The sequence below is a fragment of the Larus michahellis genome, chromosome 5, assembly GCF_964199755.1.
Source record: "Larus michahellis chromosome 5, bLarMic1.1, whole genome shotgun sequence".
NCBI classification, from domain to species: Eukaryota; Metazoa; Chordata; class Aves; order Charadriiformes; family Laridae; genus Larus; species Larus michahellis.
This window is the reverse complement of record NC_133900.1, coordinates 59310074-59334124: the sequence shown is the minus strand read 5'-3', so window position 1 is coordinate 59334124 and position 24051 is coordinate 59310074. Positions and strand designations below refer to the sequence as shown.

At 40.8% G+C, this 24051-nt stretch overlaps 1 protein-coding gene across 3 annotated transcripts in view; it reads left to right on the top strand.

The window, feature by feature from the left end:
* Positions 1-20982, top strand: part of EVC (EvC ciliary complex subunit 1) — a 57053-nt gene extending 36071 nt beyond the window's left edge. The window contains exons 13-21 of one of the 3 annotated variants that reach the window (XR_012587053.1): positions 4071-4180; positions 5512-5722; positions 10564-10770; positions 11574-11718; positions 13265-15303; positions 17233-17359; positions 17627-17720; positions 18911-19022; positions 20040-20982. Coding sequence is in view for 2 of the 3 variants with exons in the window: in XM_074587584.1 (XP_074443685.1) it covers positions 4071-4180; positions 5512-5722; positions 10564-10770; positions 11574-11718; positions 15195-15303; positions 17233-17359; positions 17627-17720; positions 18911-19022; positions 20040-20121 (1197 nt within the window). In the remaining variant the exon portion in view is untranslated. The remainder of the gene's footprint in view (positions 1-4070; positions 4181-5511; positions 5723-10563; positions 10771-11573; positions 11719-13264; positions 15304-17232; positions 17360-17626; positions 17721-18910; positions 19023-20039) is intronic. The other 2 variants (XM_074587584.1, XM_074587583.1) reach the window with 2 other exon arrangements.
* The last annotated feature ends 3069 nt before the right edge of the window (positions 20983-24051 follow it).

The window sequence follows — 24051 nt, the reverse complement described above, 5'->3', positions numbered from 1 at the left end:
GAAGAATTCACTTAGCAATAACAGAGCTCTCACACTGGTCTCTGGGTCACCTGCACTGCAGTTGAGCCTTATTCAGTATAAAAATTTCCTGAGTAGCAGACAGAGCTTTCCCAAAGATGAGTGGTTCTGCGGAATAAATTCCTCAAAGAGACCACGGCTTCTCCTAGTGCAAAAATGTGTGATTCCCCAAGACAATATTCTTTGCAGGAGCTTAAGTAGCTTTTTTAATTTAATGCATGTGGCTTTTTGGAAGTGGTTTGAGCTAAACTGGAAAAAAATCTGCTCTATCTCTAAAAGAGAACATGCAGGAAGATAGCTATTCCACCAAAGCTAGGCTGGCAAGTTTTCCTGTATAAGCAAGTCTGAAAAACATCACACAGCTCATTATATTATGTTCAAATGCAAAATGTATTTCTTGGCCCTTTCCTAGTATAAAGCATTAGCATGCACATTTAAGCAATAATCTGGCATTTGCATCCTACAAAAAGGAGCACTTGGTTTCCACCTTAAGCAAAGAAGAACAGAGATCAGACACTTGTCACAGGTGATCATGTCATTCAGGAGATTCCGTAGATGTCACAGTGCTGAATGTGACGTAAGATCCACAAATCAACATTCATATTGGTAGATCTGTTAATTTATCAGGCATTTTCCAGCAGGAGATATGTCTTTCATTTGCTTCTTGATAAATGTACTATATTGAGTTGCATAGTCACCTGCTTTACAGACTTCGGAAGTATAACACCAGAAGGCTTTTCTCCAGGGTATTTATGTGTGGTTTTCAAGGTGGCTCAAAAAGACATTTTTCCCATTTACTTACAGTAATGCATTTTTTTGAGATTATCTTTCCTAGCATTTATACCTATCTGGAGCATGATGTCCTTTGGGGGAACAGAATCCCTTTTTTACAATTGAAAAGTAAAAATCAGTTTCATATTTAACTTCTGCCTTATACGCTTGAGAACGTGAGTGAGGCAAATGAGAATGAATGACTAATGAAAATAAATTTTGAGGATTTTCCCACGTAGCCCCTACCTCGTGATTTCTGTAGGTGAGCTCTCCTGCCTGGGCAGTGGTTTTCGGGGAGCAGGCAGTTGCACCAGGCTCAGGCGCTTGCTTGGCATTCAGTGTGCATCACACCCCATCTACAGGCTGTTAGGGAGAAATTGCTTTCCTTCAATTTCTTGAGAATCTGTGCTAAAAACGTCAAACTGAGAGCTGCAGTAAAAAGAGTGAGCTTACTTGGGTCTAATTTGCTGTTTTATCTGAAGTCTAACTCAAAGTATCTTGTGGGTTTCATTACCTACCAAAGGCATATTCCTCACCTTTATTGCCAGAGAGTAATGCTCAATGTTAGCAGTGCTCCAGAGGGTGTTGTAATGGACTTGTTGCCAGGAAGCAAAACACTGAGAAGCTTACAGAGAAAAAATGGGGTGAGGAGATTCCTGTCTGTTCCCACATCAGTGCTTGACACTCAGAAAGCTGAACCAGCATGTGCTTATCAGTTTTGACGTGGTGTGTATTTTATCACTTTCTCTTAATTTTATACTCATTTTTTCATAGTGATTGGAACGGCTCTTATTTTCAAAGAGCCAGATATTCCTCGGAGCTTTACTCCCCCACTTGAGATGCTTTTGTCACTGATTTTACTGATTAAATGCAGGAATCGGAGAGCCCAAGCTCTCTTCCAGCTGCTGAGCCTGTGCAGCTGTGTTATTTTCTCCACTCTTTACTGAGCTGTCTCTGAACAAAGTAAGGCCATTCCCAAGAACAGGCATGTTTCGGTAGTTGGTCCAAATTTCAATCTTCTTTACTTACCATCCCATCTGAAATGCATAATAATCCCCCTCCTTTCCTGTTTGTTCTTTTACTGCTTACATGGCTGATGTACTTCCACTGTTCAGTTTAGTAACTGTGCGCAGGGGGAATTTTCTGCTGTATACTGAGCTTTCCATTGGTCTCAGAGGGCTAAAGAGACCTTTTATAAATTTTTCATACAGCTTACCTTAAATGCACTCAGGATGGAGAAGGTGACTCATTCTTTTCCTTTCAAAGAAACTCAGTGTTCACCACTACAGAACTCAGCTATTTCTTCATAAACAGAAGTAAACAAGGACTACAGTTCCTGTCTTATCATTCTGAGTGCCTTTTTGGATAGAATATACTGATAGCAGCAGAGATGCTAAATTTTGGGTTCTTGGCTGCAATATTGTATCACCTACCATGCCAACTGTAATTCAGAAAACATCTCCAATCTTCTGTATCCTGGTGATCTACATAGATTTAATCCACATGCTGTTTGACAGTAAGTGTGCAGACAGACCCTTCAAGAGCAACTTCACAGTGAATAACCAGGTCTCCAAAAATGATGGAAAGCCACATTTGAGCCACAGGCAGGCCTTCACAGAAAATTAAAACACTTCTAGAAAGTAAAAGGTCATTTTCAGCCCTTCTTTTAACTGGTGAAAGAGACATTAAAATACACAATGTGATGGATCTACTAGACATATGCAGAGAAGCGTGAAATGCTAGGAAGCCATTTCCACAGAGCTGCTAAAGGGAAATACTGATACAGTTATTACTTCAAGCAAGTATTTGCCATCTGTCATGATGACACCTGGAGACCTGATAGACCTTAGTTTGACGCTTGCAGCATGCCGTCGGAGAAGGCACTGTGCTCGGCTGTGCTCTGTGATTTTAAGAATTGCCTGGACTCAAATCAGTTGGGGTCTGGCTACACAGGCGCGTCTTGTGGCTCTTTCTTAGAACAGCCTGGTGAGCTCCCGGCACTGTGCAGACTTTTGGGCTGTGCTTCTCATGGTCAGCTGCACTCTTTCCATCTGTCCCCTGTTGTTGACTGCCTGCCCATCCCTCCCAGGCATCCTGCTCAAGACTATATGTTTTGGTAAGGTTTTGTGCATGGAGAGGGCTCAGTTATATGTGTTGCTGTGTATACTACAGAGAAGGTGCTATCCAAGAAAGAAGTACATTTTTATTTTAAAGCCAAAGATGACGTGGTGTCTGATGTTCTGCACTTCCTAGGAGGGCTCATTCTGTGCTCACAGATAAAGCCTCCCTCCAGCACAGATCGCTGCTTCCCAAGGAAAGGAATATCAAATCCAGTAGGAAGGCCTGGTAACCACTTCTAGTTCCTAATGCTAACAACTGTGCAATTACACATCTAATTCTTTGCTAGACAATATTGATCTAGTGAAACCTTGCTGTCTGCAATAATACAAAATTTAGTCCCTCATGTTCTGAATGAGGCTAGAACATGAAGTGAAGCTGTCAGAGAGCCTGAGTATTATATTTAATTTCAGGCTCTGCATATGTCTGCAGGCAACCTGCATTTATCCAACTGCCAGTGTAGCATAAAATGTATTTTTCATCTCACAGTAATAGAATTTGGGCCTTACAACCATTTCATCTTATGGCTTATTCATTAATTTCTGGCAATAACAGAAATCTTAAGTCTGTATCTCCAAAAGTTTACAGTCTAATGGCAAATCCATCAAAACATTTAAAGATTAAATTCTTTGATGTAAATATCACCCTGAAGGAGCTGTAAACTTGCAGTCCATAAAGCTAATCATACAATCTCCATGGCTAACTATTAGCACTGTGTACAATACACAGAAGTGTGATGGAAGATGATATCTTTATTTTGTTCAGTGAAAATAAAAGCTTCATTCTCTACTAGTGGAAAAAAAAAACCCCATGACCAAACAGAAAGCCCACTGCAACCTGCTGGTAAGTGTTGATGCAGTAGTTTGTGCCATATTGTTCTTTTTTTGTTTTTCCTTTCTTGCTGAAACTGGAAAATGACACAGCTCAGGGCTGATCCAAAACAGTGCAAAGCCTCCCTTTCTTTTCAGTGATCTTTGATCATTGAGAAAAAAATATTTCTAAAAGTAGAATAATTTTAATTCAGCATGAGTTTGTTTCTTGAAAGAGGGGGATGATTGTTTTTAGCAAAATAACATCAAATAAACCCCTGTTTTGTAATGTGGTGACTAGAATGACTGAAATCAGAGTATCTTACAATTGTCATTCTTTTCCTCTGCTTTTAGCTATGGATAAAGGAATATGCTCTGTCTGCTGTCATGCAAAAGCACCTGTCTGAGAAACAAGAGAAGATAATTCAAGGTGTCGTAAGCAGACTAGGATGCCTCAGTGATGAGTAAGTTTGGTTTTATCAGTAAGCAGTGAGGTAAAACTGCACTGCTGCATGCACAGATAAAAACTTGTTTAGATTACATTGTGGAAAGCAGTGTTGAGGGACTATGGGCACCTTCAGATGGAGAGGCCATTACTCTAGTTTTTTGTCTGAGTATCAAAAACAACTTAAAAAAAACCAGATATCATCACTTCTGGTAAGTAGAAAAAATAGTGTCTTCTGTGATTTGTCAAGTGGTGTGCTTTCTGTATATCTGCTCCTATGTTTGTAAGTGATTTCTAATCTTGACCCAGCCTCTCTTTGCACCCTGTATGTCACATTGGAGTTGGATATTCTTCGAGATAAAATGTTCAGGCCAGCACCATTCAGCTCTGCCTTTACTTTCTGCTATTAGAATACCACTGACCATTGCTTTGCATGATGATGACTGCTCTCTTGCATTCGCTGTCTGTATTCACCAAGAAAACTTTTAGTTTTATCTCATCTTTGTAAGCTAAACATCCCTTTGATAGAGAGGTGTCTCAAGAAAACACAATTCTGTGTTATCTATCTGCCTTATTTTGATTAAGATATAAAATTACTTCATTCATCATGGTCTTCACATTACCAAAGATCAAAGTATTTGAAGACTTTTCTATTTGGAATACTGGTAATATTGCCATTGCACTCCTTTATTTTGGCTCTGCTTTTCAGTTCAGCCTCTCATTTTCACGTTCTCTTTGACTTCAGTGTTTCCCAACATTAGGTATCTGGAGAGCTCATGGTACCTTACACATACACACAAGTTAGATGCAGGCACAGACAAATGTCATCCCAAATGTGCACACAGATTTCACTCACCTGGTCCAGAATCAACTTCAAAATTTGCTCTCCTATTTAAAATTTACCACAAACTTGCTTCAGCCATGTCTGCCCTGCCAGGTAACACTAGTCTCTTCAACATCTCTTCAGCGTGTGCCTCCTTGGTAATCCAAGATATGCTGTGCTGCATTGTCTTGAAATAACTTTTCTGTAGTTCTAATTGCATTCACTTTTCATCTTATTTCAAGTCTCCTATTAAAAAAAGCTTTTATTTTGTAACTGTAGATGATTATTTATCTCTCTCTCTTCCTATTTTTATTTTAATTTAACTTCAGTGTGACAGAACTAGAAGTCTATCACAGCAATACCATTCTTTACATGTGAGCAGCTCTCCCAGGCATGCTTTGTACAAGAAGACATTGCACAGAGTGAATAGTAACTCTTATCTGCTTTGAGCAATGACTTTGCTGAACACAGGTGTGCTAAATCAGCAAACAACTTACCTGATTGATTTTTAATGGTCCTTTTTACAGGTCTGTTACCTTTATATTGCAAAAACAGCGACTTCTGCTGTGTTCAGTACTCAGAAGGTTAACCCTCCGAAGAGTTGGAATGGCAGCCCTGGCCCGCATGAGAATGTCCAGAAAGAAGAGCTTGCTTCAGGAACTGAGAGTGCAACATACCCTACAGAAGGGATCCTCCCCCTGCCAAGATGAGGACCAGTGGCAGTTACAGAAGGCAGTGGTAGGTACCGCGTCCGGGTGTTTTTTCTCCAGAGGTCTCGCATGCTATGATGTCTGGCATTCGAAGTAGCCATAGAAGATCTCAGAAAATAAAAATGTTCAAGTTCCAAATAGAAAGGAAAATATTCTTTGTCAAAAATACACTCACTGCTGGCATAGGAGGTCACTGAATGTGCCTGGTTTAGTTTGGGCAGACATTTTAAATTCCCTAATACTTTATCTACTGGCTAGCTATATGTGATATATGTTATCATAGTAAGCTTATTTAGCTATTTGTATCATATGGAAATACTAATGAAAGAAGGAATGCCAACATGTATAAAGGACTTCTACACAAGTTACTGCTTCAGGGTAAGATAAATTCCTTCTGCCAGGGATCGTAATATGCACTTGAAAAGTTCTTACTTGAGCATCAGAAGAAATCCTTCCCACCGCCAGACCTAGCAAGTTCTTCTATACTGTCATTGTTTTTCATTCTTTTTTCTTTCTTCTCTGTCCATGAGATGCTTGGCACTCCCCTGACATCCTTCCAAATAATCTGGCTCCTGTAGGTCAAAGAGATGGGAGACAGTTTAAGGGATTTTTAGACTTGATATTCCCTCAGGTTACTTTCAGATCTATTTGTGATTGTGTTTTTTAGGGTTAATCCATTAAGTGTTGTTGGTTATTTACTTATTTGCATTGGATATGTACCTAGAACAACACCAAATTACAGATTTCAACCTCAGAGGACCCTCCTAGCGGGTGTCAGTGATAGTCCCTTCCCAACCCACTGCTGTTGCACGTGTGGGTTGAACCCATCCAGCACTTTGCAGCTCTGTGCTCCATGCTGTGTCTTGAGAATTACCTGAGAGATTATATTGTGCATCCCTCTAATTCTGATTTGCATAATGCAAACCCTAATTCTCCACTTGGAAGAGGAATAAGGAAATTCTATCTGCTGACATTTTCATATTTGATGTCTATTGAAGTAGTTCTTGTTAAGTGTAAAAATCTCAAAATCTTATTAGCTTTCAGAAGAAATAAAATATAAAATAATAAAATACAAATGCATATGACTGCATTCCTCTTGTTATGTGCTTTCCACTACTCCCTATCTCTTAGCTCCTACAGGGATGTTAATTGATGCAATCACTGTGTTTCCTAACAAAAAAGGTAGTACTGTTCCTTTGGCCTCTCTCCATTACAGCCTCATTCCAAGGCCAGCTAAAACACATCTCACAAAGAACTACCTAAAACTACACATAGAAGATTCCTGCTACCAAAGAAGTAGGGCCTAGGTGTGGAATTGTGAAAAGTCAGAGAGAAAAAAATATTATGAACAACCTCCAAAACTAGAACTAATGCATAAGGAGTTACAGAAAAAGTTAATTTACAGACACTCAACCAGAGTTTTTAGACATACTATGTTATTTGAACTAAACTCAATTTGATCTTGTGCCAATTCTAAACTGGTATACAGTGTCATGTCTATCTGTTGCTTTCATATAAAATGTAAAACAACACTAAAGAATTCTGGCTTGGACATGATAAGATGACATTGGGTCACTTAAAAAAAAGAGAAATGATTTCATGACATTCTGACTGTCTAAAAAAAACATCAAAAACATATGCCTCAGCTATAAATAAAGACATGTCAGAACAACCCAGCATTAATAGGGACATCATTATTTTCTGCAGGTGAATGGGGGCAAAGCAGGTCCTTTCCCTACTTGCATTTCTTATTTCCAAGAGGGAATCAAATAGGTACTGTCGAATCCCCCACAGTAATTTAATCTTATTTAGCCTTAAATAAGAATATTAAAAGAGGAACAGCGGCAACTCAATAGAAGGCAATCTGTGGAAGACTAATACATATAAGGAAGACAGAACAGGTCTATCTGGTGAGTGTATACTATTGTGCGCTAAAGAGAATTTGGAGGGAAAGTGAATTTAAAAAGAAGCATAGAAAATGGTGGCAAGTATGGTTCAGAGACCTCAAGAGACCAGAATTCTTCAGCCTAAAAAAGAGGTGTCTTCTGGAATACCATAGTTTTAAAACTGGCATAGAATATGTGAATATGGAAAAAATTTTCACTTGTTTCTAATAAAAGAAAAGAGCACCGAGCAAAGCTATTAGATGGCAGGTTCAAAATTAAGAAGTGTGTAGGTAAACTGTAGAACTCACCACACCAGGATGCTGTAGATGCCAAGAGTACAAATGGTTTCCAAGTGCTATAAAACACGTTCATGACCGCTCCCAAGGGCCATAAGTACCAGTGTACTAACTTTTTCTCAAGTGGAGCCCACAAACTGTATGAGTATTCCAGGTGCATAACTGTATACTTGCCTTGTTCCTGTGCACTTTATCAAGGCATCCACAATTATCCCTTACAGAACTCAGAATAGTTGACCTAGATCATTCATATTTTTAATAGAAATAAGGCCAAATTCAACAGTACAGAATATGAAGATGGAAATACATCACTTGGAAATGACTAATGCAACAGAATGCAGCTGTTACAGAGTCATATAATCATTTGGGTTGGAAACAACCTTTAAGTTCATCGAATCCAACCGTTAACCTAACACTGCCAAAACCACCACAAAACCATGTCCCTAAGTACCACATCTACATGTCTTTTAAATAATTCCAGGGATGGTGACTCAGCCACTTCCTTGGGCAGCCTGTTCCAATGCTTGATAACCACTTCAGTGAGGAAGTTTTTTCTAATATACAATCTAAACCTCTCCTGGCACAACTTGAGGCCATTTCCTCTTATCCTATCACTTGCTACTTGGGAGAAGAGGCCGACCCCCATCTCACTACAACCTTCTTCCAGGTAGTTGTAGAGACTAATAAGGTTTCCCCTCTCAGCCTCCTTTTCACCAGGCTAAACAACTCCAGTTCCTTCAGACACCCCTCATAAGGCTTGTTCTCTAGACCTTTCATGAGCTTCGTTGTTCTTTGGACGCGCTCCAGCACCTCAGTGTCTTTCTTGTGAGGGGCCCAAAACTGAACATGGTATTCAAGGCCTCCCCAGTGCCGAGGGCAGGGGGACGATCACTTCCCTAGTCTTGCTGGCCACACTATTTCAAGCCAGGATGCTCTTGGCCTTCTTGGCCACCTGGGCGCACTGCCAGCTCATATTCAGCCGGCTGTTGACCAAAACCCCCAGGTCCTTTTCCACAGGACAGCTCTCCAGCCACTCTTCCCCAAGCCTGTAGCGCTGCATGGGGTTGTTGTGACCCAGGTGCAGAACCCGACACTTGGTGAACCTCACAACATTTGTCTTGGCCCATCAATCCAGCCTGTCCAGATCTCTCTGTAGAGCCTTTTCACCCTCAAGCAGATCAACACTCCCGTTCGGCTTGGTGTCCTCTGTAAGCTTAGTAAGTGTGCACTTGATCCCCTTGTCCCCATCATTGGTAAAGATATTAAAGAGAACTGGCCCCAATACTGAGCCATGGGGAACACCACTTGTGACCAGCCACCAACTGGATTTAACTGCATTCACTGCAACTGTTTGGGCCCAGCCATCCAGACAGTATTTTACCCAGCAAAGATTATGCTCCTCCAAGCCATAGGCAGCCAGTTTCTCCAGGAGAATGCTGTGGGACACAGTGCCAAAGGCTTTACTGAAGTCCAGGTAGACAACATCCACAGCCTTTCCCTCATCCACTAAGGTGGACACCTTGTCATAGAAGGAGATCAGGTTAGTCAAGCAGGGCCCGCCTTTCATAAACCCATGCTGACTGAGCCTAATCGCTTGGTTGTCCTGTACCTGTGTGGTGGCACTCAAGATGATCTGCTCCATAACCTTCCCCTGCACCGAGGTCAGACTGGCAGGCCTTTAGTTCCCTGGAGCCTTCTTCTGGCCCTACTTGTAGATGGGCGTCACATTTGCTGACTTCCAGTCAACTGGAAGTTTGCTAACTTCCAGTCAGCCAGTCTCCCTGTTTAGCCGTGACTGCTGATAGATGATGGAAGGTGGCTTGGTGAGCATGTCTGCCAGCTCCCTAGAGCCCTTGGGTGGATCCCATCTGGCCCCATAGACTTGTGTGTGTCTAAGTGCTTTAGCAGGTTGCTAACCATTTCCCCTTGGATTATGGGGGCTTTGTTCTGCTCCCCGTCCCTATCTTCCAGCTCAGGGGGCTGGGAACCCTGAGAACAACTGGTCTTACTATTAAAGACTGGGGCAAAGAAGGCATTTAGTACCTCAGCCTTTTCCTCGTCCTTTGTCACTATGCTTCTAACCGCATCCAATAAAGGACAGAGATTCTCCTTAGCCCTTCTTTTGTTGTTCATGTATTTATAGAAATGGTTTTTTTGGTCTTTTACAGCAGTAGCCAGATTAAGGTCTAGTTGGGCTTGAGCCTTCTAATTCTCTCCCTGCATAATCTCACAACATCTTTTTAGTCCTCCTGAGTTGCCTGCTCCTTCTTCCAAAGGTCATAAACTCTCTTTTTTCCCCTGAGTTCCAGCGACAGCTCTCTGTTCAGCCAGGCCGGTCTTCTTCCCTGCCAGCTCATCTTTCAGCACATGGGAATGGCCTGCTCTTGTGCCTTTAAGTTTTCCTTCTTGAAGAATGTCCAGCTTTCCCGGATCCCTTTGCCCTTCATGACTGCCTCTCAAGGGACTTTGAGGGACTAGAATTTTTGTACATGGCAGGACGGAGGCAATAGTTTTGTTGCAAAGACAGGTGTGTTAATTAACTGCACATAAATTTCATCTGTGTATTAGATTATTCTAAGTATTAAACCAGTGTTACTCTGAATGGGTGTAGGACTTACTTTTAAAGTGAAGCTGACTAAATTTGTCAATGTATTTAAATGGCAGTGCTCTTTTTGTCTGATTACCAGGAGTCCCACATTCTGGAAGAGGAGGAGAAGCTTGAGGAAGAAACGCAGCAAACACACTTAGAATTTCACCAGCAGCTAGTCACAGAAATCCAAGAAGCTCTTCAGTTTCTTCAGCAGCACATGGAGCAGGTGATTGGGCGGACACTGCTGCAGCATGCCCGACGGGAGGCTGGAAAAAAGAGTTCAGATGATGGACAGGACTTCAAGGTATGGAAATGTTCAATAGCAATTTTCCAAACAAAATGAGTACTACTTTGCTAAAATGGAAGGCAGTTTCATTTATGTATTATCCTATGCCTAGAAGTACCAGCAGAAGACCATTACAACCTGTGTTAAAACTAAAGATACCTTGCGAAGTATTTACAAATTAGCACTTATGTAGAAGTACGGTATTTTCTAGTGATTTGCTATAGCAGCCAAAACAGGTTTTATTAAGCCAAACCCTGGAACATAAAAAAAATTGAGAGAGTTCTTGATGAAAGAGAATAACAAAAATGAAGAAGTGGAGATTGTTATCTTTTGTGAAGGTTTTATGGTTAATTAATAGTATTTGTATATTAACAGCTTAATATTAATTCATAGATAAATAATGAAATAAAAATGAAAGTTGCTTCATAGGCTAATAAAATTGTCCCAAAGTAAATATTTGTATGTTTGTATAATAGCAGGTTGTAGTAGGGCTATGCATATATTGATTTACTTTGCTGGCAGTCTGCTTGACAGGTAAAATGGGCTATAGAGGTTGATCAGATAGGGAAATGGACCCTTTTTAGATGGAGGTGGGGCACATTAGAAAGATTTTACTGTTATTTTTCATGTTGAAACATTCCAGGGATGAATAGAAATACCTGTTTTCCAGCATCTCAGCCTGCCGCATTTTTAAAGCACAAAATTCACAATTTTGTGTGTGCATACAAAATTAGATTGGGTCTTCAGTTTTAGACAGATCAAAATACTTCAGTTTGTGACTTACTTAGAAAATGAAATGTGACTTGTACCATGTAATACAGGAGAGACTGGTGGAAGCTGCTGTAGAAAGTGTATATGGGACCAGCAATAATATCAATAGACTGGTGCAAAACTACTATCAGCAATTAGGAAAAATCACAGAAGGCTATGAAGGGAAAAAGCTTCAACAACTGAAATCCTTTCAAGGTATGTATGATATTTATAAGGTAATTCTTGGTTTTTAAGGACAAATTAATTTTCTTATCACTGTAAAGCTTGCTTTTAATGATAGCAGAAATCTGTTAAAGTAAGCAACAAAGCAAAATGAATGTGTAAGTCCATTTTCACCTTTGAAGGCGAAGTGGTAGAACTGTCATTATTAATAATTACTTGAATTGCAGTCGTAGGTGCAGGACCCTGTTACTCAAAGTTTGGTACAGACGCACACAGAATGACAACGCAGTGTTGGAGATCATAGTTTAACCGTGAACTCTGGTTCACCAAGCTAAGATCAGAGATACCACCATAGTCAAAACCACCAGCAGTTGATTTTCTGGTGCCCTAAACCTCAACACAAGTCAGAAGAATTTAGAAAGCAAAGAGTTGTACAAGTATTAGGTCGTACAGCCAATATCTACCATAAACACTGTTCAACTTTGCATGTTAATATATGCAAATAAAATGAATCAATGAATCAAATATTCATAGGGAGAGAAAAAGGATATATGACAGGTACAAGTTTCTCCCCTAGAAGGGAGGAAATCTGGGTTTGCAATCCCTGCTCCCATGTTAGAAAACAAAAACAGCATTGGCAGACAGTCTGCTTCCTCTGCGGTCACTGCCCTCAGCTTTGGGGAGTACATTCTTATATTCATTCCCTTTTTTTGGCTCAGTGAAATGTTGTTGTCTCTGAAGTTCAGGAAATGAATTAGAGGAGACACCAAATAGCCAAGCATGCCCATCCTGGAACACTGTGTGAGCTACCGCATTGTTTCTTAGCTGTCAACCGTGACCCCCTTACAGGTTGTGAAAGTGCTGAAGAGGTTTATGAACTGCTGGATCTCACATAAAAACAGGCAGTTTCTCCTGGAATTATTTTTAATTGCTCAGTTCCTTCAAGACAGAAGAAAAAAAGCAAACCCTGATTATTGATTTCTTTTGTAAACATTCTCCCCTCCCCTGGGTGAAGGCTGTTGGCATTAAATCAAGTTAGCAAGTTAGTAAAATGGCAATATCATCACAGGCTAAGTATTTGAGACACATGGAATGAATGTTTTTTTCTAAAAATAGAGTTAGCAATTTTAAATAGAAATGATTATTTAACCACAGAAAAGACTTTTTGAAGAGGAACAGGCATATCCACTCAAGACTGAGATCCAGAGATGAGTTGGTAGGAAGGATTTGTGAGCCCCAGTAGGAGCTAGATATGCTCAGTGGTTATAAGACAGAACCAATCTGTTATGCACTGCCCTGTTGTGAACCTTGAAGACTTTAATACTGGAAGATGGAGTGCTAGAGTTAGGCAAAAACTGTGCAGGAATTTTTCACAATCTGTATTTTATACATTGGCAGCTTGCAAGGCACTCGCTTACTTCAGTTTTCACAAAGTCCCTCTAAAGAGTCTCAACTGGTCTCCCAGTTAGGTTGTGAGACCAAGAATACCAGTTCCTAAAACCACAGTCAGCTTTCTGGTAATTGCTCATTTAGATTATTTTTTCTCCTAGAGCTTTGTGTGGATATATTATTTTTTCAGTGTGTTGGTGTTCCATGAACTACAAGGAAGAAAATTACACGTGTCAGAGGAGCATATTTTCTTTTCGGCTGAAGAAAAAGAAAATCCTTCTGCTGCCTGAAGGCATGAGGGAGGAAGAGAGTTTTTATGTTGGTAATAAAAGCCAGAGTGTTTTAGATTTGGACGGCCAGAGAGAAACGCAGCTGAAATTCACAGATCAAATGAACTGCTACAGTGAAAAAGTATTGCAAACCTACGTGTGCATGCTGTAGACCAACTGAGATTTTCAGTATCAACTGCTTTGTTGGTGCTTTTTACAGTAGGAGTAAGCACTAGTATCTAATAAGGGACTTTGATGCTTTAGTGCACTTCAGTCCTCTAACCTAAGTCCAAATTTGTGATGCAGAACCCCACTCCTTTCTCATTTCAGGTGCTGTGTTTGCCCCAAAAGCACTTAGATTTCTCTCTGTGATTCTTAACAGCCTGGAGCTCTGCTCTGGGACACAGCCAGGACACCCTAAGCCCTGACAGCCAGCCAGCTACTTTCCATCCAAGCTCAAGCCTGGAGGCAGAACATACATGTTTCTTCCTTTTCAGAAGGGGCTGATCTGTTAGGTGATCTCCAAGCATGATTACCACACTGAGAGCGTGATCCTCCTCACCAAGTTTCATAACTCCTTTCTCTAAAACACAAGATAGAAAAAAAAAAGTTGGCAATAGAGCCACCTACTCTGTGATAGCCCTGGCGTTAGAATGGCCACGTAGGAAATGTCTTATGTACTTCATTGAGTGATAGCTAAATAGGAGTAAGGACCATAATGCTGAGCTTCTCTCTGCCAGTTACCATGCTTAATGTCAGGCTAGAGGATTTTGCTTCTTTGGGCATCCCTTGGCCTAGTAAATCTGAATTTATGGTCTGTCTGGCGCAGCCACAGGAAGAAAGGTGGAGAGTACCTCCCCCTGCACAGCCAGCCCAGCCCAGCCTAGAGTACATTCAGTAACTGGTCCTTGATGGTGCTGTTGGTAGGAGAAGTGCCTGTCAGCCTCTTGGAGCATTCAGAAAAAGTCGTCAAATGTTATGTACCCTAATTTGTTGCGTACCCGTTTATCTCCCTCCTTCTGTGTTTTATTTAAAAGCAGTGGTGCAAGGAAACCTACATGTCCTATCTGTCAGACGTGCCCTGAGCCTTACTGCTGGGCAGGACTTCAGGGGCAGGAGGCAGGAGCCTGGTCAGCAGATAAACACCAAGTTACTCACAGAGTGTAAGCCAAAGTACCCAGAATACTTCGCCATCAAATGAGGGGACATCTAGTGAAGTTAGGCATTAGATTGGATATTAGGAAACATTTTTTCACTGAAAGGGTTATTAAACATTGGAATAGGCTGCCCAGGGAGGTGGTGGATTCATCATCCCTGGAGGTGTTTAAAAAAAGGGTAGATGTGGTACTTAGGGACATGGTTTAGAAGTGGTTTTTGTCAGGGTAGGTTAATGGTTGGACTCGATGATCTTAAAGGTCCCTTCCAACCTCAGCAATTCTATGATTCTATGATTCCCAGGAGTGAGTGGCTTCCGAGTGGAGGTTTTCTTTTTATTGCATTTTTTGCGTAGGTGTTACGGTTCTTGCTTAGGGCATCAAGGTCTTTTAGTAGAATTTCTGCTTTGAATTCCATGTTAATCAGTTATCCTAGTGGGAGAAATATATAAGAATAGGAATTCAGTGATGTTACTATCTCAGCTAAATGATGCACAAACTATTGTCTGTGCAACAGATCACAGTGGCAGAGCAAGAGTGTGTAAGAAGTACTTGATATCCCTAAGAAGCAGTAACTTTGGAAAGACTACCTAGAACAGGGATTGATTTGTACTGATGCAAAACATAAATCGTAAGGTTGCCACAACTCAGAGTTTGTAATTTTGAGCAGAAGATTTTACAAAAAACATTATTTCAGCAGAAAGAGGTGAAAGGAACAGACTTAAGAAGAAACAAGAGATTGAATTGACATTGAAAGAAAAAGAGACCAAAGGCCTCCTGAACCTATCATCCACAGTCCATCAAAGGTAAAAGCAGGCAGCGGCACTGCTGACCGTTTAAATGTTCTGAGTGTTTGCAGATCTACATAAATGTCTAGCTGAATAAACTTCTCGGGTTTGCATTTTGTATTTGTCTTTGATGGAAAAGAAATATCTGTTGCCAAATTATGTCTTCTCTTTGATCTCAGAGAATTACTTTCTTATTAAATAAACTTTTTGATGCTCATTAATTACAGACGGAAGAACTATACATAGTTTGAAAAGAGAGAATGAAAAACGATGCCAAAGCATATGCCAAATTATAAAAGAAATTAGACATAAATGTAGGATGGGAACCAATGCTGTCTAATTCATTACATCCCATCTTTTCTGCTTTGAACATCAAAAGTGTTTGCTAGTTTGCTGTTGAGTAAACATATCCCATAATGAGGAGAAAATGTTTGAAGCATAAATGATAACTCAAAATGGCAAGAAGATTTCAGTGAATGCCTTGGACAATCAAGATTACTTGCACTAAATTTAGAGTGGGATCCCTCAAATGTTAATTGAATAAAAATTATATTTAATTCATTACTGACTTTATGAAACTTACAGTCCAGAAAAAAGCATTGCAATTCCAAAATAATAAGTTGTCATAAAAAGCTGTATGATTTGGTATGCACATGATACATTTTTGTAATCATTTTATTTCTTTACTCTTGGTTTGTGATCCAGAACAACACAGCATCTGTAATTTTGACATTGTAAAGAGGCTAATTCTTTTTTTAGACATTCTGTTACTTCTAAATTGAAAGAAATCATTGCCCACTTTCTGTTTTTCATCCTTGTTTGAATTAGTATAGAAATGGATTCATGTAATAAAAGGCTTCATAAACGATCTTTTAGTTATTCATTATCAATATAAATTCACTTCTAGCTGTTGTCTCAGTTTTTTTCTCCCATAATCTATTCTAGTGTCTTAAAACAATATACAATCAAATTGGCCTTCATGCAAACAGAAATGTGATATTGAAGAATTTAACTATTCAATATCTAAGCTGGTTTCATAGCCATTAGTAGTCAGACCCATTTTCCTGTTGTCATTATGATTTCTTTTACGATCAAGTCCCAGTCCTGCGTAAATTAATGACAAAATTACCATTAATTTGTCTAACTCCTATTAAACTCAACAGAGATTGTTTTATTTCCTTTTGCTTGTTGTGCAAGGTTATGAGCGTGAGTTCAAAAAGCAAATTTTGAAAGCTAACCTTCTGTAAGCATTGACCATTACAGCAGGAACTTCATTTTGTGTAGGTGTCAGAAACAATTTTTGTTATCTCATTCCCTGAGGAGTGTGATGGGTGATTGACAGCATTGCTTCAAGGTAGATCAGGCAAGAGAACAGAAGAAATACAGATTCAGCGAAGTTGCAGACATTCAGGTTCTACTATATCAGTAGTAATCTTCAACCAGCAAAATAAAACAAGCGAAGAATATAGTAGTCAATGCTCCCAGTTGCCAAGTTTTGAACTACCATGTTTCTGGCTCAGTCCCCATCTGGTACTGAAGAGCCCTGAATGAAATGCCTGATTCTTAATCCCTTATCCTCACACCTGATCTTCCAACAGCTTGTCTCTTTGGCAAGCAGACTGTAAAGCTGACTTCAGAAACATACAAAGGTTTTGAAAGCAGACTTCAACGTTAGAGCTGAACTCCGACTTCCAAAGTCCAACCCAAACTCCTGCTGCCATTCCTACCTCTGAAAGGAGCTTGTATCCCATGGGGAGCCAAGGCAGGTTATTAAAACAAGTAAATCTGTCTAAAAATCTACCGCAAAATGTTTTGTCCCAGCAGAAGCCGGATGGCACAATATTGTTAGTGAGCCTTTCTGTCTACAAAATCTTCTAAATGCACTTTGCCAGGATTGTATTCATGCCTTGAACTGAACATCAGTACTTTTAAATTTCTCTTGATCAGGATGGTGCTGCAGCAAAAGAAGGTTTTGGCTCAGTTTGAACTGCAGCAGCAAATTCGTCTGGAGTCTCTGAAACAGAAGCTGCTGGGATTGCATCAGCTAGAAACAGAGCTGGAGAATCAGCTACGGGTAAATCAGGGTAAAATGACTTACGGATCTGAAGCAGTCCATGGCAAAACATTGGACAGGTTGTAAGGGTCTCTTTGCTGTCCTAGTTGAAATCAGTGCTATGGTTCACCACTACCTTGTAGGAAGTGCTTCCCTGATGCTAGCCATATTGTTTCCTGTGTTTCTGCAATGACATACACCTTTTTTTGTCACGCCACATATAGAATAACATAACCCAGAACCATGCTGTGTTGTGTTAACTTACTTCTCGTTTATCATTGTGCTCAGGAGGCAGAGCAGGACTTTGTGAGCGAGTTGGCTCTGCTGGCCCGAGTTCCAGTGGCTGTGAAGAGGAAGCCTTCCAAAAGGAGCAAGCCAGCAGGTTGGTACAATCCTGAAATGTTTAAAAAAACCCACATCATTCCACATATCAGTGCGTGTTTTGCAATGTAACACAATGGAGTTTCAGGTGAGATTTTTTGTCAGTGCCATTTCCCTCATAGGGATGTAGAAAAGTAAGGCAGCCTTCCAAGGTCACCCAGCTCGCCAGTAGCACAGCCACAAATGTGTCACCATTCCTCACTCCAGTGCAGTCCTTTAGCCAATAGATTGTGTTATGTCCACTGAGGTAAGGCTTTGCCTTGCTCAAACCGGAATTATTTTTCATGTCTTTCTTGTGTTCTTTAGGAACGATTCTGCTCACCTCAATCACTAAGTTTTTGGGAGGACAGCAGAGCTGAATCACTAGCGTTCATTCTCCTGTTAGAATGGAAGAATTGCCTTCCCACACACATGCTCAAAAGGAAAATCTTACCGAATCAAGAAACTTGAAATATTGATATGAACTTACTGCAGTTTTAACAAATTAGACTAGCTGATTATTCATTCAAGAGATATTTAGGGACAAATTGTCAGAATAGCAATTGTATTTCCTGATACACATTTGGGATCAGGATTGGAGCATACAAATTCTCCTCCTTTGAGCCATGCAACCCTGCTGTCGTTATCAGAATGAAAAGTTTGGCATTACATTTGAAAGGTGCTGAAATGGAAAAGCAGCGCACTCACCTGGACAATTTTGAAGTCTCTCTCCCCAGACAGTTGTTTCTCAAGGGTGCAGAGCTGTTTACCCTGGTAGGCACCGTGACCCCAGGGACACATGTGGAGGCTTAGCTCAGGGCCCTAAAAACATCAACTTTTAAACATCAAATTGGTTTAATTCAAATCATATAAAATTATGAATTGGCTTTTCTTGTTTGCTGGTAGTAAAAAGCCATTTTCAATTTCTTGCTAAGAAAATGTATGATAGGGCTTTCAGTTGTTGCACCTCACAGAAACTTACTTCAGTGTTCAGCAAGTGTGAAAGTTCAAGGTCTGCTCTGTGAGAGCTAACCAATAGTAAAAACCCAATGTGCTAGACTAATGTAAAATGGAATTATTTCCTTGGAATAATAACATGTATGTATGAAGTGTTAGAGTGTATTTTTTTGCTTTAGGTTAATCAAAAGCAAACAAGCTATACTATATGTGATTTTTTTTTTTTTTTTAATCCACATGCATTTGGTAATTCAGGGGAAAAAACAAACTCAAAAAGAAAGACCTTTCAGTCACCAGAATCAGCAGACAAAGATGATTCTCATGAAAAGATTCAAGAGCCCCCTGGACTGACTTCTGGCTTATGCAGGTACAGTAGAGGCTAAAAAAATGGTGTGTGAAAAAATATTTATAAAAAGCAGTACAAAATCTACTTAATACGCATGTATGTCAATCAAATCCAAAATATAATGCCTACACTAGCTGAGCTTCTTCCTTAATAGTTACTTCTCACATGTACTTGACCTTTTTTTTCACCATACTCTGTTTTAAATTTAGGAAAATCGTCTGAGTTTGCTTGTCTGTGCTGCTATGTATTTTATAAATAACTTTGATTTTTGGTAGAGAAATGAGAAATACTGTTTCCAAATTTCCTTTGATGAGGTTTTTTAAAACCTGAGTCACAGACAGCATAAATCAGCAGGGACAAGTGAATCCAGTGGAACTTGGCTGACATGTAGCAACCAAAATATGGTCTGTGGTATTTAGGCTTTCAGCTTCCACCTTTATTTCAGGAACAAAGGCAAGCGCCAGTCTTTGGCTGATGAGGGTAGCAGCTCTAACAATGATTTTCTTGATAGATGTTTCAGTTGGCTTATGCTGGGGTGCTAACTAGAGGAGAAGAAACGGCTACAAACCTGAAAGATGCCAGCTGATTACTACGGGCAGATCAAACCAGCCAGCTGGTCGCTGGGGCTTGATATATTGAGCAGAGAAAATCCTGTTGACAGGCAAAGCAAACAGTTGGTTCTCAGGAGCCACAGGCCTTTGGGGAAAAGTATTTATCCCCTGAGTGACCTCAGTCTGGGACTGACTTCAGGAGATGGCTCCTTTCCCTGATGGCATCAACCCTTTTCACACACTCCTTTCCCACAGCCAACAAGGGATACGTGTGTAGGGAACAGGGACCCAACAAAGGAACGTTTATCTTTATGCAACTTTGTTTTGGCGGCCTCAACAGAGGCAGCTGAAACCAGCGAGTGCAGAAGTTGTAATTATATTGCAAGCGCCTTTCTTCTTTTATCAAAATTAATTCAGCTTAAATGAGAATTGTAGCATTTGAAAAACTCGGTCTACAATTTTGTTTTATTTTTCTTGTATATTTCAGAGACAGGTTACAGAGTCCACATGAAGGGGAGACTGAACCAAGGAAAAACTCAAAGACGCTAAAAAAAAGAGACAACAGGTAGCAAAAGCATTTGTACGAGCTGTCAGAACACAGAGTACCAAAGCATTCTTCTGGGGAATCTCAGCAGCTATAAATACTTACTGAGCTGCTTTACAGAGGAACAACGAAGAACATCAATAATAACCGAGAAATCTGCTTTAGCTACAGACCAAGAATCAATCCTGACTTCCTTTAGCTGTTCATAAAACATTCCCACTGGGTTTTGGTAAGGCAGAACAAAGAAATGTTTAATGTAAGGTCTTACAGATTGCTTGGGGAATGTGGAGGGCAGATAGTTTTAGATCAGGAATATGCCTGAGGAAAGGGCGCTTGTAAGAGAACAGATCCACACTAGGCCGGTTGCCCAGGTCAGTGTGTCTCAGTCAGGTTTCATTACAATAGTGATGTACTATTTGCTTTTGAGCCCTAAATGTGGTAGATTGGGTCTTAATGTTTTTTGATCGCAGCTTTGGACTAACAAAAATAGATAGAAATGTAAAGAATACTTAAACAGACTTCAGATGGTATTGATACATCCAAAGATTACATTTGGTCTTTCTTTTGTTATATTTTAGTGCTTCCAAGTCTATGTATGCTTTTTTAGATTTGTACAAAGTTTTTTGTAAATTTATTTCTCTGCGTTTGTCTCGTATTTCAAATTATTATTTTTAGGAAGAATGAGACAAAACCGGTTTACTGTTTCATTTTTTTATACTTCAGTTTCTAGTCTTCTTCCTTAAGTACACTCTTTTGTTTCTAACATACTTGGTTATGCTCATTACGTTTCTTGTGGGAATTCTTCTTGTTATGCAAAGCAGCTACTTCTTGCTGGCTGTACAGAGCACCTGTATTGTGTAATAAATTTCCCCACTAAGCAACCTTACAGTTTCTGTGAAATGAAAATTTTGTGTCTTTTTAAAATGCACATAGGTTTTGCTAACTAAAAGTCTGTCCTTTGACATATGATGGAAAATACTGCATCAGTTATGCAGTTTACCTCAGATGAAAGTGACTTTGCCAGGCATGTTAAAGGGCCAATTTTCACCTCAATCATTTTAAAATACCTTTTTTTTTCTAAACTGTAGCAGTTCAAGTGTTTGATTCTGGTATTTCAGCAATTGGTCTCTATGGTCTCTCTACCTTCCTTATCTAGACACTTTAGTTGCTGCTTTTTGGGCTTCTTTTATAAACGGATACAGCCTGTTTAGCTCTGAACATCTTAATTCTGCAGTGCACTCTATATAGATAGCAAGAAGGAAGCTTTTACTATTAGAGTTTATGATGTTTTAAACCATGCAGTGCAGCAGCGGCTCCCATCCCAGTTAGGGTGCAGCATAATCATCTGTGCAGGATCTCTAATTACCTGAGTAGGGTCTCTAATCACCCAAGCCCGGTCTCTTGTCACCTGAGCGGGGTCTCCTTGGTTGCACTGTGACTCCTTTGGCCAGGCAGGACTGAAATGGCTTTTTCTCTCCCTTAGAAAACATGGAAAGGTTCAGCTTATTCCAAAAGCAGGGTAGCAGTGCCCTCTCCCGGGCAGCTAGCAGGGTTTTCATCCCCTTGCTGGTGGAGGCAGGGGCAGGGAGCACCAGGAAGGAGCCAGAGAGGATGCCAGGTCTCGCCAAGTCCCCACTGCCCCCGGCCGCAGGTGCAGGCACATCCCTGCTCCGCCTGCCCGACGTCCCTGCACTGGAGCCTCTACAGACAGGCATTTCTTCTCTTCTCCCACAAAGTCACATTAGCTTCCTGGCAAAACACCCGCTGCTCTTGCCTCTGTTACCGACTTACCAGTCTCCTTGAGTTATTCCATGGATTCGCTGTCTCTTTGAAGTCATGTGCAGATTTCCTCCTTGTCCTGGCACTTACTTAATATCACTCCCTGTCAGTGATGCAAATATTGAACAAGAAAGGGTTTTATCAGATGAAGAAACAAGTGTAGCAAAGTCCAAGTTAAGCTCACAACAGTTGCTCTTCAGTTAAGCACAGTTCAAATTTTATGCTGTTATGTTGTTTTAACCATAGTAACAGTCAGTATGTGCATCCTGATGCTGAAGATCTCCCTCCCATCTCCTGTCATAATCATTGCAGAGTGATTATTTTTTTTCTACCTCTGCCCCTTCAGTTAATTTTAAATCCATGCGACTGTTTATTTTAAAGCCAACACAGAACAGTACCGAGCGCAAGATTTTTTTTGTGATGCCGTGAAATACTTTATCACCAGCCAAACAGCCACAACTCATTGCAACAGTCACAAATTTCAGCACAGGTCCAATTACTCATCAAGAAGAAAAGATTCTCAACACGAAGTGGGTGAATCATTGGAGCAGGTAATTCAGAGAGGGCGCAGAATATCCATCCTCGGAGAGTTTCAGCACTCAGCCAGACAAGGTCCTGATCAGCCTAACTTTGAAGTTAGCCTTCCTTTGAGTAGGAGGCTGGACGCCAGGTGATACCTTTTCCAACCTAAATCTGTCCGTGATTCTAATATTCCTTCCTACTGATTTTACTGAAATGTTTGGGGGGTGTGTGTCATTTCCCCCACCGCCACCCGCCTTGTACCTTCCCTGAGTTTTAAGGGATGGTAGAAATTGCTTGCGAGCCAGGGATTGTGCCTAGAGTGTCCTTGGGAGATAAACTGCTAAGCAGCTTTGCCAGCTGAGAGCAGTCTCCAGCACAGTGGATGTCAGATAGGGGAAAATGGAGATACCTAGGTAGCAATCCCAGCTCAAAACACTTGCTTTATAATGTAAATCTATAAAGCATTCTCTCTTTAGCTTAGTCTGAAGAGGCTCACAAGGAGCTTTGATGATACTGTGTAGGTACGTATCAAAAACACTTGCTGCAGAAATTTAGGAAAAAAATGCCATGCTTTTTTTCTCCTTTTTTAACATCAAGGGTAACAACTATTGCAACATTTCCTGATTGTGTTGTCTCATTCACAGCTTTGTGACAAGGGGTTAGCTGAAACAAATTCTAGGCAAACTCTAGGTGTTACAGTTGTTGAGTGCATTGTTTGTCATGAAAGAATAATAATAGCCCACCTCAATGGTCTCTCTGCTGTAGAAAAATGTGAAAAGCCTTGCCATGCAGAATTCTTGCTGAAAGGCAGCCTGGATCACACTGAAGAGGTGTGCGACTTCAAAGACTTGTACTTGGGACTTTCAGGCTGGTGCCAGCTCCTGTGCAATACGGGCATTTTCATTCCTGACAAAAACATGCACTCCTAAGTATAAGTCAAACAAAAAGGTCTTTTGATCCCGCCTGTGCACACCATAACCCAGTACCCAGGCAAGCACCAGGCTGGCACTTTCACTCACTCCGACATGGCATCTAGAGCAGTCTTTGGGAGCCATTCTGACATCCAGAGTTCCTTACATACAACAACTTTTGGGTTGTGTTTCTTCCGTCTGAACAAATGCATCTTCCATGTGTTCAGCAGAGACTTACGAAGGGCTTAGTGTGCAGCTGCCCAGCCTGCCCCGTGCTCTCTGGGAACTGCCTCTGCACTGGGAGGGCTCCTGGTCTCAGCACCCCCACGGCTGTGGCCACTGGTGCACTGCAGAGCATCAGGAGAGGGGACAAGGATCTGGACCCTGCCAGCTGAAGACGGAATCACAGAATGATAGGGGTTGGAAGGGACCTCTGGAGATCATCCCATCCAGCCCCTCTGCCAGAGCAGGTTCAACTTGAGCAGGTTGCACAGGAACATGTCCAGGTGGGTTTTGAATGCCTCCAGAAACAGAGACTCCACCACCTCTCTGGGCAGCCTGTTCCAGTGCTCTGCCACCCTCAAAGTAAAGAAGTTCCTCCTCATGTTTAGGTGGAACTTCCTATGTTCAAGTTCGTGTCCATTAGCCCTTGTCCTGTCCTCGGGCACCACTGAAAAGAGCCTGGCCCCATCCTCCTGACACCCACCCTTTAGGTATTTATAAGCATTTGTAACGTCCCCCCT